This window comes from Abramis brama (genome assembly GCF_963993115.1).
Source record: "Abramis brama genome assembly, chromosome: 9".
In the NCBI taxonomy this organism is placed as follows: domain Eukaryota; kingdom Metazoa; phylum Chordata; class Actinopteri; order Cypriniformes; family Leuciscidae; genus Abramis; species Abramis brama.
In genome coordinates this window covers 4730405-4743274 of record NC_139971.1, presented here as the reverse complement: position 1 = coordinate 4743274, position 12870 = coordinate 4730405, and the positions used below count along the sequence as shown (strand labels likewise).

The 12870-nt window shown below is 37.6% G+C and overlaps 1 protein-coding gene across 1 annotated transcript; it reads left to right on the top strand.

Annotated features, from left to right (window-relative positions):
• The first annotated feature begins 882 nt into the window (after positions 1–882).
• On the top strand, positions 883–12799 carry lbhl (LBH regulator of WNT signaling pathway, like). The gene is made up of 4 exons (XM_084124982.1): positions 883–1224; positions 7589–7664; positions 9169–9448; positions 11886–12799. The coding sequence occupies exons 1-4, from the start codon at positions 1103–1105 to the stop codon at positions 11954–11956; spliced, it is 549 nt and encodes a 182-aa protein (XP_083981108.1). The 5' UTR covers positions 883–1102; the 3' UTR covers positions 11957–12799.
• The last annotated feature ends 71 nt before the right edge of the window (positions 12800–12870 follow it).

The following is a 12870-nucleotide window of genomic DNA, read 5'->3' as shown; positions in this document are numbered from 1 at the left end:
TAATGCTTTTCCTGTATTTTTGATGATATAAACGCAGCCCTAAAGCATAAGAGACACTTTCAAAAGCATTTAGAAAAATATCTTGCCATGTTTGAACACTGGTTCAAGAAATACAGCAACAAAACCAGCAAGTCATTCTTCACATACCATTTATAATTCAACTAGAGAAAAAGCTCCAGAAAAATTAAGTATTATCATAATTCATGCTAGTGATTCACGGTAATAATTAGTAATCCCAGAAAAACGTAAGTATTTAGTCTGCTGAATCTGCAATGACGAACCTCAGCACTCTCGAAACTGTCAAGCCTGTTTATGTCGAAACTATTCCGGTTTAGTTCTGCTGCTATTTTTGTTTTGTGCTGAATATTAAAAAAGCTATCGTAAATGAAGTGGCACAGCATTTCTGATCAAAAGCAAGGTTACTGCTAATACATCTCTTTAGTCTACACACTTATAATATCTGTTTGGTTCGGGAACCAGGTTTAGTCTGGGGGTCTTAAATGCTACAGGGCCAGTTAAGAAGTTTGTTTAGGATTAGTGTGCACTGCCACTCATCTAATCAGTGTAAGTGTAGGGACAAATGCCTGATCTCAAGCTATATATATCTAACCCCTCGCAACCTAAATGCAACTTAATACCCAGAACAGTCCAGATCTGGTGAGATGGATATTTTCATCTAATAAAATCGCACAGAGTGAAATGCATGTTTAAGAAAGCCAATTCTGAAGTTATAGGCCGACATAAGATGCACACTAGCTAGTGAGTGCACACCTGGAGCGTGTGCCAGGGCGAATCATGCCCTTACGTCACCGGCCCCGCCATACTAATCGACACAGACACTAATCCAGCTCTTCTATAAAGCCTTTCTCCTCTGCTTAGGAGGAGAGAGAGAGAGAGAGAGGACAGGAGAGGAGTTTAGGATAAAGACAGTAAGGCAATCATAGAGGGACATGACTGCTTGATGTGCTGTGACATTTCAGTGCTCGATTGGAGTATCAGCTTGCAGTGTTTCTCCTATTGTGCCTGCCATTAAGCCTAGGGTTGCAGGCCTTCATTGTGCAGTGCGCTCTCAAGCTTCGCGCTGGAAGGACGGTGCCCCCCGATGGGGCCTGTGGAGGGGCAGTGCTGTGGGACCTGCCCCTCTCTGCCCCCTATCATCATCCCAGGCCTGGGCAGCGTGGAGCTCTGCAGTGCCCAAGAGGACGACTGCCTTCCCACAGACGGGTAGGACACCATACATATTCTGTGTGTGTGTTTGTGCAAGACTGAACAGATGGCTTGTGCTGGAAATATGTAATAGGGGACAAACATTTATGATTTTAATGCCTTTCAGGCCTAAGACGTGGTAGATGCGCTGGATTTATAGCTTAATGGCATGTTTGTAAACAGACAATGATTTAGCTTTTCACTGTAAATTATGTCAGCAATTTTCAAGGGAAAAAAGCCACATTTAATTTGTAATTAAAATGAATATACAACCACGTATACATTTTTATAGTAAAAATTTAACGTAAAAAAAATAAAAATAAATACATACAATACAATATATAAATTGTGATATCTCTGCTATATATTAAAAGCTTAATATATAGTACATCCTAGTTTACCTGCATTCTAGACAGGAAATATTGGCGTGATTGTTTATATCATTGCAAACTGTATTATCGCACAGCTCTATATATAAAGTAGGATTAAATTAAATCCAACTTTATTTGCATATACAGTACACTTACGTAAACCTATAAATACTATATAGCAAATCTCTACTGCCTATTTTTTTATTTCATCACAAAAAGTTACTATATCATCACACAGCTCTTTATATAAAGTTGATTATAGTTTATAGGTATGTCCAACTTTATTCGGTATACTCACATAACGCAATATATACTATATATAGCAACTGTTGATTGCTTGTATCATCACAAAATGTAAACTATATTATCACTCAGCTCTAATCTGCTAAATACGACTATAAGGCATGAAGATATTAAAATATTATAAACATGAAAAATCATGGTTTTCAGTGAAGCTGCTGATAGGTGGGTTTGGAAAACATTCCTGGTTCCTACATGATCACATTTTACATACTTTTTTTCCACTTTTATTACACAAAACAACTTAGAGCATCTTCAAAGTGCTTATAGTGCTTTTGTATTCCCTGAATATCAAAGTGAGCTACAGAAACGTATGATCATTTCGGGGTGACAGTATAATTGTAGTGCTATTTTCTCAGTTTAATCAACCTGCGTTAACCATATTATCGGTTATAGTTGTAAGACTCTATGTGCTAGTTGCTCCAAATGGCCACAAAATGATGAGTGTTATGGGCATAAAGGTGTGGTAAAATCCAGCTGCTGAATAAGAGACGTGTGTCCTGAATCTGTGAGCTAACCTGTCGAGAGCATGCGCAGCTGCTGCCTCGTGCCGGAGAGAAATCTGTTCCGTTAGCTTGTTAATGACTTACCACAGACAGCAGGAGCAGGCAGGATTACATCGCTAACAGCTAGCCAGCTGTCGTCACACAGACATTAGCAGATAAGTGACCTCCAAAGGTTTGTGTGAAAAAACTGGTTGTTTCACAAACACTGAAAGCAGTGATTAAGTTCCTCTTTTGCTGACTGAAAGACAGAATATGAAAAAGTAATGTCAGGATAATGTTCAGTCAGCTTGTCATTATAACAGAATGAATCCCTTTTAGCTACATTATCCCTATGTCATGTGATCTACTTCTGGCCTAGAAAGAAAGATGAAAATGTTAAGTAAAGTTAAGAACATTAGGTGACGTTAAATTCTGATACTTTATCATTTTGATAGAGAGAAGTATGAACTGTAAACAGGTTGTGGCTTTTCAGAGAGAGCTGGCCTGCATTTGATTTTACTCTACTTCCCAGTCTCTGATGGCTTAAACTGACACACACACACACACACACACACACACACACACACACACACACACACACACACACACACACACACACACACACACACACACATTTATGATACAGGTCATAAACAGATTTGGAGCATGAAGGATAAAAATAATTTAAAAAATAACCTATCCTTTAATGACACACAAATCTCATTTCTGTGAAGGATTAATTATCTATCTATCTATCTATCTATCTATCTATCTATCTATCTATCTATCTATCTATCTATCTATCTATCATCTATTATCTATCTATCTATCTATCTATCTGGTAAGTTTTGCACTTTGTTCCTTTTTTTTAATATGAAACTAAGTCTCAGCCTTCAGTGAAAGCAGTGATGAACAGAATATGAATAAAAAAAGTGATTTAAACCCAGAATCATTGTTTTACTTCCAAATGAATAAAAACACTTACTGAACTAAAAACTAAACAAAAAGTCACTAAACATTGTTTGTAGCGGGCCTCCCATCCAATAATCGCAATAAGCGTGGTACTTTATAATTTTTTATATGTAACAAAGTTTCAGCTTTCAAAATTTTGTCAATTATATAAGTCATGCAAACAATAAATACCGTTTTGACAGATCACTGTAGCGCTTCAGGTCAAAGGGCACGTGAACCGATCATCACTTCCGCTTCACTAGTTAAAGCACGAAGTAAACATGAATGAATGTTAGAAGGTAGGCCTATGTTGATAGAAAAAGTACAACTTACTGAAATGTATCGTGTCTCAAGTAATTGCCCAATCAGTGTTTGAGCCGTGGAAAGACGTGAATAAATCAGCTCATGTCAAAACGTAACGTTACCTCAGGAAAAACTCGTCAATTCAACTAGAAAAAAAAGAAAGAAAGGATTTTGCTAAATATATGCACTATATTACATTTTAATTAGCCTATTTACTTAAATAATGAAAGCATCACTAACATGTTAATTTGAATGTATCCGTCATGAAAACGTTTTAATGACAGCCACCACTTAAATGTTTATATTTCAACAACGAATTTGAGTATAGACACAATTATGATGGGCAATTAAAAAGTTGAAATAAAACGTGCTATTTAAATGTTTTAAGTTTAAATGTTAAAAGTTTTTATTTGAGTGTTCATTAGCCTTAAAATAAATAGCAACTGAGTTTAATAATTTGGACTCCTTTGTTAATTTTTAACCTTTAATATTATGTCCCAACTGACAGAGTTCCTTTTATAGTTTATAGCATTAGTTGAGAGATTTTTTTTCCTTAAGAAAAATTGACACCTAGGCCTACTTTCGAATCGAGTTTGTGAAACTCGTGTAATTACACAGCTGTAATTAAAAAAACAAACAAAAAAAATTCTCAAAATAAATATTTCCTGTGAAATGAAGCACACAACAGATGTATCCTTCGTGGCCTTGCCTACCCCAGAATTCAGTGATGACAGGATTTTTTGTTTTTGAGAGAGAAAATGCCGAATTAGACTTTTAAATGCAAGTATTGAGTTTCAGCTTACTCAAATATCTAATGACACAAATGTAAGGGTGTGTTCACACTTGTAGTTCGGTTCGCTTGGTTTGTGTGGTCTGGGCCAAAAACAAACAAAAAACATTTTTATCACCTTTGAACCGCACTAACATTCGCAGCAGGGTTCGTTTTAATCCAACCAAACATGCCAAGTGTGAAAGTGATTCAAATGTTGACTTATATCTCACTAAGATGCGATTAATATATAGTTTATACTCTTTATTATATACAGAAATGGACCATGGTGAACATATTTAGACAGTTTATGAACCATGTTTTGTTAACAACGCTCTGTCCGACCTTTCGCGGCCTTCGAAGGATGCAGCCTCTGAATTGGGACACAGCCCTAGTGATTGACTCCCGCACAACTCTTGAAATTCCCATCATTAAATGTCTGGATCAGGGACAGGGGTAAAACATTAACGTCTTTACATAAAAGGCCTTTAAAATAGCAACAATAAATGATGAAGGCATGGAAAATCTTTAAAAGAAATGGTCAAATGTTTTCATAAAAATCAACCCCATAGAGGTTACGACAGAGTCCACCAAAGTTGAAGAAACACCTACACATTTACTTGCATAACTTTTTAGAGAAGTTCACCACTGTATTGCAAAATAAACTACAGATAACATTCCGATTGTCACTGTCTCATTTATCACTTCCTTCCTACTAACATTTGGCTGTTTAGATTAGCATACTATGTATTTATGCATAACATAGGTTAGAAATTCTCTGTATGCACTGAATACCCAGATGACAGGTTTCAGCATGGTCTAGTTAGTCCCATAACCTCAACATCTGGCTGCAAAAAGCATTGTTTTTTTTTAATGCAGTGGAAGACTTTTTGGATAAAAGCATTCGCCAGTTTTGCCTATTCTGCACATCAGAGTGTATAGAGAGCCTAAGTCCCTCCCCTTCCGGTTGACCACCATGGGACCTTACTTCGGAAAAATATTGCATGGTAGTCAATGGCACGAGACAACAAATATGTTGATCTCGTTTGAATTGTGCCCTGAATTACACATATGATGTTTGTCAATTTAAAAGATACATTTTAAAGTCAAGAAAGTCGTAGTTTGATGTAAAACTGTTGAGGTAAGACTGTGAAAATACGTAATTACAGAGACTACAAACCCAAAAGGCGCACGTGTGATGTCATACCTTGTCTCTCAATGAATGAAGCTAACGTCTGTCATTTTTTTTCTATAGTCTTACGTTATAATCGTAACGTTACGCCGTCATGCCTGAGTGTTTTGCACCAGACTGCACACATACAGTACGAGCAACGGATCTTGTGACGTACATAGTGCGAGACGAGAGATGTAGTTCATTGAGCGATTTTCACATAAAACTAAATGTTACTCTTCTGTTTTATGACAAACTGCGACTTTCTTGACTTTCATAATTATCTTTTAAATTGACAAACATCATATGTGTAATTCAGGGCACAGTTCAAATGGAATAAAAAGATAAGTTGTCTCTCGCCATTGACTACCATACATATTTTTTCCGAAGTAAGGTCGAAAGCGGAGCGGAGGGACTTAGAGCCTATAGAGCCTACTATTGGAAAAACAATATTTGAGCATGCCATTCATTTTTGATCGTGTTTAAATACTCACTTCACAGAATATATATCCCACAATGCAATGCTCTCAACTTGACATTCCATTTCTAGTGTGACAAATGAACCAGAATTAATAACAGCCATGATCTTTTCTTTATTTTTTTTTAAATGCAGCAAGACATTTTTACACAAAATTGAACTTAAAAGCAAAATAACGGTATTTATTTCCAAGATTATAACTGGATGCCACTCACCATCAACATGATTAGCAGCAATATCACTGTTCTGAGTTGCATAATGCATGTTGTTTTACAAACTATAATAAAAAAGTATAGTGCATAATGCACAGTGTTCTGTAAGTAGTTTTCATATCTGCAGTGGTGATGACCCATAATGCAATGCTCTTATCCAATCTGCTGCTAATGAAAAATGACTATATGAGAACATAATCCATTTGAAATAAACGGTCGCTGGCTGTCTGTTATAAGCATTGTAATCCGGGTCGTTCAGCAGGGGTTTGAGAGTGGAACGATTAGTCACAGGTCACCTGGGAGCAACTGCGATTAGCAAATCCTACATAGGCCACACCAACAGACCGCCTTGTTTCTTAAAATTATTTTTTAATTCACATGCCTCGTAATCTTTAATCAAAATATCCTCCCCTCCCTCTTGCAGCATCTCTTCTCTTCTCTTCTCTGATGACGAGGGCGGGGCAACCTGTCACTCACATGAGATCCACCAATAGCAAACCACAACCATCCAATCAATTCCCCATGGACAAAATCAAGTCCCGCCCTCTATTTTTTTATTACTCGAGAAGCCGTTTCACTCGAATATACGTCACAATAGGGAGAAAAGCAAATCGCAATTCTGTTGCATGCAAATATAACACAAGCAAGGGTGTTGTTCTGCAGGTGAGGTGATATTCAAACATATATTCATACAACAGTTGACAAACAAGATGCTTTTACATTTTAGACACAATATTGCCATTTACTTTGTGTTTCTGCTCCGCCAACTGCAATAATTCCAAATGAAGTCAAAGGCATAATTAAACACTGGATCTCCAAGCAAAACAGACACAGTGGTGGTGTTTCGTTCCTAAATGAATCTGCGTTATTGAATGAATCAGTTCAGTAAATCATGCATTCTCACTCATAAAAACTGTGGCTGAATTCGGAATAGCATACTACTCATACTATTTACACCAGATAAAGCTTAAGATCTAGTACTAGCAACTGTAAGAATTGCATGTTAGTATACTATTCTGAACTCAGGGACTTAATTTCGTTCTCGAATGAATCAGTGTTTTGAAAGTATCCGTTGAATCAATCAGTTATAAAGACAGTCAGTTGCCGCCACCTACTGGTGTAACGATATAACCTACAGAAAGAGTCCAAACTTGCATACTTTTGTAGCTGCTATTCTACATTAGCCCATCATTAATGCACAAGCAGAGTCATTCAGACAGTTACAGTCCTAGTGGGTATAGTATACTAAAGAGCAATGAGAAGTAGCTGTTACTGTTTCATTGCTATTCCAAACTTTTACATTTATTTTATTTTTCCATATTCCGTGATGTCACTGTAACAGAGGGATGGGGTTCCCAGAAGCCCAGGCCATGGATGAGTTTCCATTACAGAGAAAAGGGGACAGACTGCCCTTTCAGGTATCAAACCCATCTGTCATCCTTTTATCTTTTCTATGAAGTTTGAATGCATATATTCATTTAGTTTTTTATTACAGCCAATATTTAAAGTATTTAATATTATATTTAATATAATATATACATTTTTTAATGTTTAAAGTCACACATCTTCAACACTTTAGGCCACTAATCACATAACAAAGCCACCAAAGGATGCACAAACTCTGCTGGACGACAAGTTTGTATACTAAAGTCACCTAGTCCTGGAAAACATATTTACCTTTGGTGACAGCCTTGGATTTTTCAATCTCTTTTTTGCTCTTCTGTTTTTTTACTTGAGTCTATGATGTAGCTATTCTAATGCTGGTGTGTGTCTTAAAATTCAGTCGAAAGTTCATTGGTTACTTCCACATGTGAACTGTCCAGTGGCAAATGGATTAAGAAATGCAATGGGTCAATTATTTTTTAAGCCTGGTGCGCTTTATACAATTTTGGCAGTGAATTGGCTGTCTGAGATTAATTTAGCTAATCCTAAAAGAACCCTCTGATCCAGGGGCAAAATCTGTAGTCTTTGATTGCTAGTTCGACAGGTTCACCAACAGCTGATTAATGACCATTGCGATTAAATTTAACTAAATTTAACAGAAGTTTTGAGATGCAGTGTGGCTGCTCCTGCAACAGCCGTCAAATCAAGAACCAATAGGAGCCGTTTTGACTTTTATTCATTCCCAGGATATGAATTCTTAATATCAACAATTACATTTTCAGCAATAAAAATGCTAATTCTTGATATCAGGAATTACATTTCCACCAGTAACAATGATAATTCTTGATATCAACAATGACTTCATCACTTGCAGAAATACAAATTCTTGATATCAAGAATTACATTTCAAATGGTAAAAACTATATTTCTTGATATCTGTAATAGTTTTTTCACTAGTTAAAAGTCACCATAGGCTGCCATTCAAATTCAATTGTTGATATCAGGAATTGATTTCTTACTAGTTGAAATTCCAATTTCACTTATTAGAAATACAGTTCTTACTAGTAAAAATCATAATTTTTGATGTCAATAATTACGTGGTTAAGTGGTGATAATGCTCAACATTGGCTCAGCCAATGACCTGAGTTTGAGGCGGGACTATCTGTTTGTGCAGACAATAAGGGGAAAACTGTTTGGAAACTGTTTTGCAGTTTTGGTAACACTAGTTATTCACATCAGCTTTAAATCTCATTTGGGGACTTAACAACATTATTAATGCAATATGTGGCTTTTATCGTGTAGCAATGCTTTTCCTCATTTTGTGGTTCCAATATAATAATAACCAATCACAAAGAGTAGCATGAATGTTAATCACGTACCAAAATTTCACAATGGTGTTGAACTTTCATCAGTCACTTTTAGCCACACATGACCGACCTGAAGCAACCTCAAACAGGAACCCCTGTTGTGCAAACACAATTCTAGAAGAAAGATTTCTCCTTCTTATATTATCCCCTCTCTTTATCCTTTATTTTGCAGATCTTCCCAGATCCAGTAGAAGTAGTTTTGAGCACTGAAGGCACTCTGACCTGCGTGCCCGAGGGGAAGGAGCGCCTGCCGTCCATCGTGGTGGAGCCCACAGATGTCAGTGAGGTGGAGAGCGGGGAGCTGCGCTGGCCCCCGGAAGACATGGACTTCGATGAAGATGAAGATCTGTTCTTGGAGCAGTGCATCCCACCCGCTAACATCGCCGACTGGGGGGAGGATGAAGAAGAGAGCTCTGTCATTGAAAACCCCCAGCAGACCACTTCTCTGTTAGGTACTTACAACAGCTTTCACAACCATTCAGAACAAGAACTAGGCCAACATAAAATGTTTGAACATGGTAAAACATGTTCAATGGAGCTGAGAATAAGTAGCCTACTACTATATTTACTACTATATTTGTAGGCCAACCCGGAAGATAGCATCACCCTGGTTCCTACGACAAAAACCCACTAGGAATTTCCCATTACGTTGTGGATTATTGCAAAAAGAATCTACTTTTTCAACGCAAGTTACTTTGTTTTCCCATTTATTGACTGACACCTCTCCAGTCCCCATATTGAGAGAAATCGGGAGTAAGCACAGAGGCATTGTGTTTGCTGTGTAAACATTACAATACAAGCCAATACAAATGTACTTTATGGGCCCTATCTTGCACCCAGCTCAATTGACTTTGTACACCGACGCATGTATCATTCCTATTTTGCGCCCGGGCACAGCGGACTTTTCCCTCCACAGACGCACGTCGGTAAATTAGGGAATGAACTTGCGTTCCCAGGGGCGGTTCAGCGAAAAGAGGAGGCGTGTTCCGGCGCAAACGTTCCCTGATGCTATTTTGCTGGTTTAGAAAACAATTCCGCCACAGACCAGGAGAAACCTAGTCTAAAGTCAGTGGCGCGTTATTTAGATGCTATTTTAAGGGCGCATGCTTGGCCATAATGTAGCGTGTGCACAACGCGCATACACTTTGCTTATCTCATCTACACACAGACGCAGCAGTTCTCATTTTTAGAAAACCATACATTATTACAAGGAAAAATATTAACACACGAGGGAAATCATTGTTGTGTCCATGAAGATGTGAAAAAATAGGCATAAATCTAGCTTACACATTTACCCAAATTATTATACGCCTGTTTAACCAAAGCTAATTTGGGTGGGTTTCTCCATCCCCATACAACGTCACTTCTCTGTGTTTTACGGCCCTGACGAGAACGTCGGTCTCCTCGGCTGTGAACCGCTCCTGGCGTGATCGGCAAATCCGCCGTTATAATAGCAATCCGCCATGGAACAAGCGCGCCTGCTCTTAAAGGGAATGTGAGATGTCGCTCTGATTGGTTTATTTCACGTTACGCCCAAACCACACCTATGAGTAATGAAGATACTTCAGACCAACCCATTTTAGATTTGCGAGATCCGCCCACAAAGTTACTTGCGTTTCGCGCTTGATACTTGCGTTTCAGATCGTTAAAATAGGGCCCATTGTATTTAATCTCACTTTATCAACCAATGTCTTTGCTGCTGACCTTCGATGATCCAGTTCATCCATACCAATAAGCAAAAATGACTTCAGATAAACATCACATTTGTGTTTCATTTCATTGTTTTTATTGCTGAAGTAAAAGTGTTGAACTTTCTTCTCCTGCGTCCTGTTCTTCTGCTGTCTAGCACAGTTGAAAGGCCTCTACTGTACAGGCGTGAATTTGCACTTCCTTCAGCCTGAGTTTTATTAATTTCACTTTTTGTGTGAAACGGCCTTTATATTTGCCAAAAATACACATTTTTTCACGAGTTCACACTTACATACAATTAGAGGGAGTAAAGTTTAATGCGTAGCCTATTTGGCGTGCTGTCCGGGGTAGGGCTCCGAGCTCGGAGTTTGGCCCGAACCCAGAATGTATGTAAATGGTTAGGACTAGAAGGGGTGGTGGAGGGATGCTGCTAAACTGTCAACGAATTGAGGTGAGATTGCTGAATATATACACGCCTCTTATCGTTGACTGCTGAGTGCTCTCCGCTCATGTTAATTATCTGAACGTGCTCCTCCCGAACTTTGTTAATAAAACATCATTTGTTATTAAAAAGCAAGCAAGCAATCCCAGCCCAGGTGAGAAGTAATGCAAAAGTAACTCAACACATTACTTTCTATAAAAAGTAACTAATGCAATTAGTTACTTTTTGGGGGAGTATGTTACTTTTAAAAGTAACTATCCCCAACACTGAATATAAGCATAATATAAAAAAATATATTATATTTATATTATAAATGTTGTAAGTATAATATAATAAACATATAAGTAGCCTGTTATAAATAAAATATAAGTGAAATATAATTAATTGTAATAAATAAATAAAAATTGCAAACAGCTTTCCCTGCGAATGAAAGCCCAGCTATACCAGCAAACCGGAACAATGATGACAATGTTAAACAACAGAGCGTAGGTGCCTGTGTAACCGGTCCTACTCGACCCGCTTCTAGTGCTAACAACGACGCTAAAGACCGCAGCCGCTAGCGTTAGCAGCTAGCGTGAAAATGGGTGTTTGGATGCAACACAAGTGTTTTTGACTTCTTCAAGAACAGCACAATCACAGAGGGTTACTCATTATGTATACTTTACTAGTGCAATGCTCATTTTCAGTTCATTTTACATTAGAGAATTTGCTTGTTTATATTTGTTTTATAATGTTTTATAATCTCCGTCTGTCTGTAGATCTTCAAACGGATGACTTTAGGGACGACACCCCGACTCTTCCTCCAGAGAGTGCTTCAGCTCTGAACTGATGGACCCGTCCTGTTCTCAGGGTCACGACATGTTGAACCTGTGCTGCCACGTCTCATGTAAAAGAGTGTAGGACGCTTTCCTGAGCAGCAGCTTACAGAAGAACTAAGTGGACCATGCGACTCTGATTGTGGTCTGACTGTGGTCGCACATTAACACAAGATTCAATTGACACTTTTAGTATAGCAAAGAGAGCGACGGCAACTTGTGAAGACACTAGTCATCATGCAAATATATATTGTAAATTAAAAAGTAGCTCATTAAGTCATCATAGGTTGATTCATTGCTTATCAGTTCTTTCCCCATTACTTTAGGAACGTGTCTCCACAGTTGTGTCTTTTTAATTGCAAAAATTAGTTTTGGTATGTTTAAACCAGTCAGCATTTTCACATTTCCCTTTATCACGCGGATCTGGAAAAATGCTGTGAAAGAGGAAGGAACATTTTTGTGACTTTACACGTTACGTTACTGTGACAGATGTTATGGAGAAGTTGAAAAATGTTGTTTATTTTGTACCGTATCTGCCCCCCTTTTCTTTTCCCCACGTCAGTTTATTTCAGTCCTGTCTGTACTGTATAAAGCGCTAAATAAAGGGGACTTAAATGTCCAAACTACATTTTAACCATCAAGTGCACCTCTGAATAGAAAAGAAAAACTTCTAACAGTGCAGTGTATTGTGTATGTTTTATACCAAACTGAAAACACAACAGTTTTACTTTGTGTAATGTTTTCCAAAGCAACTTTGTGAAGCATTTCTCTTTGCAATATGTATACAATATTTTTCCTCAAATGGTTATTTACCAATATAAAGCAATAAAATACATCAGTGCCACTACTGAAAACAATTTTGTAGTTGTCTCTAACAATTCTGTCCAATCGCAATACAATAATAATAATGAAACAAACAAACACAATC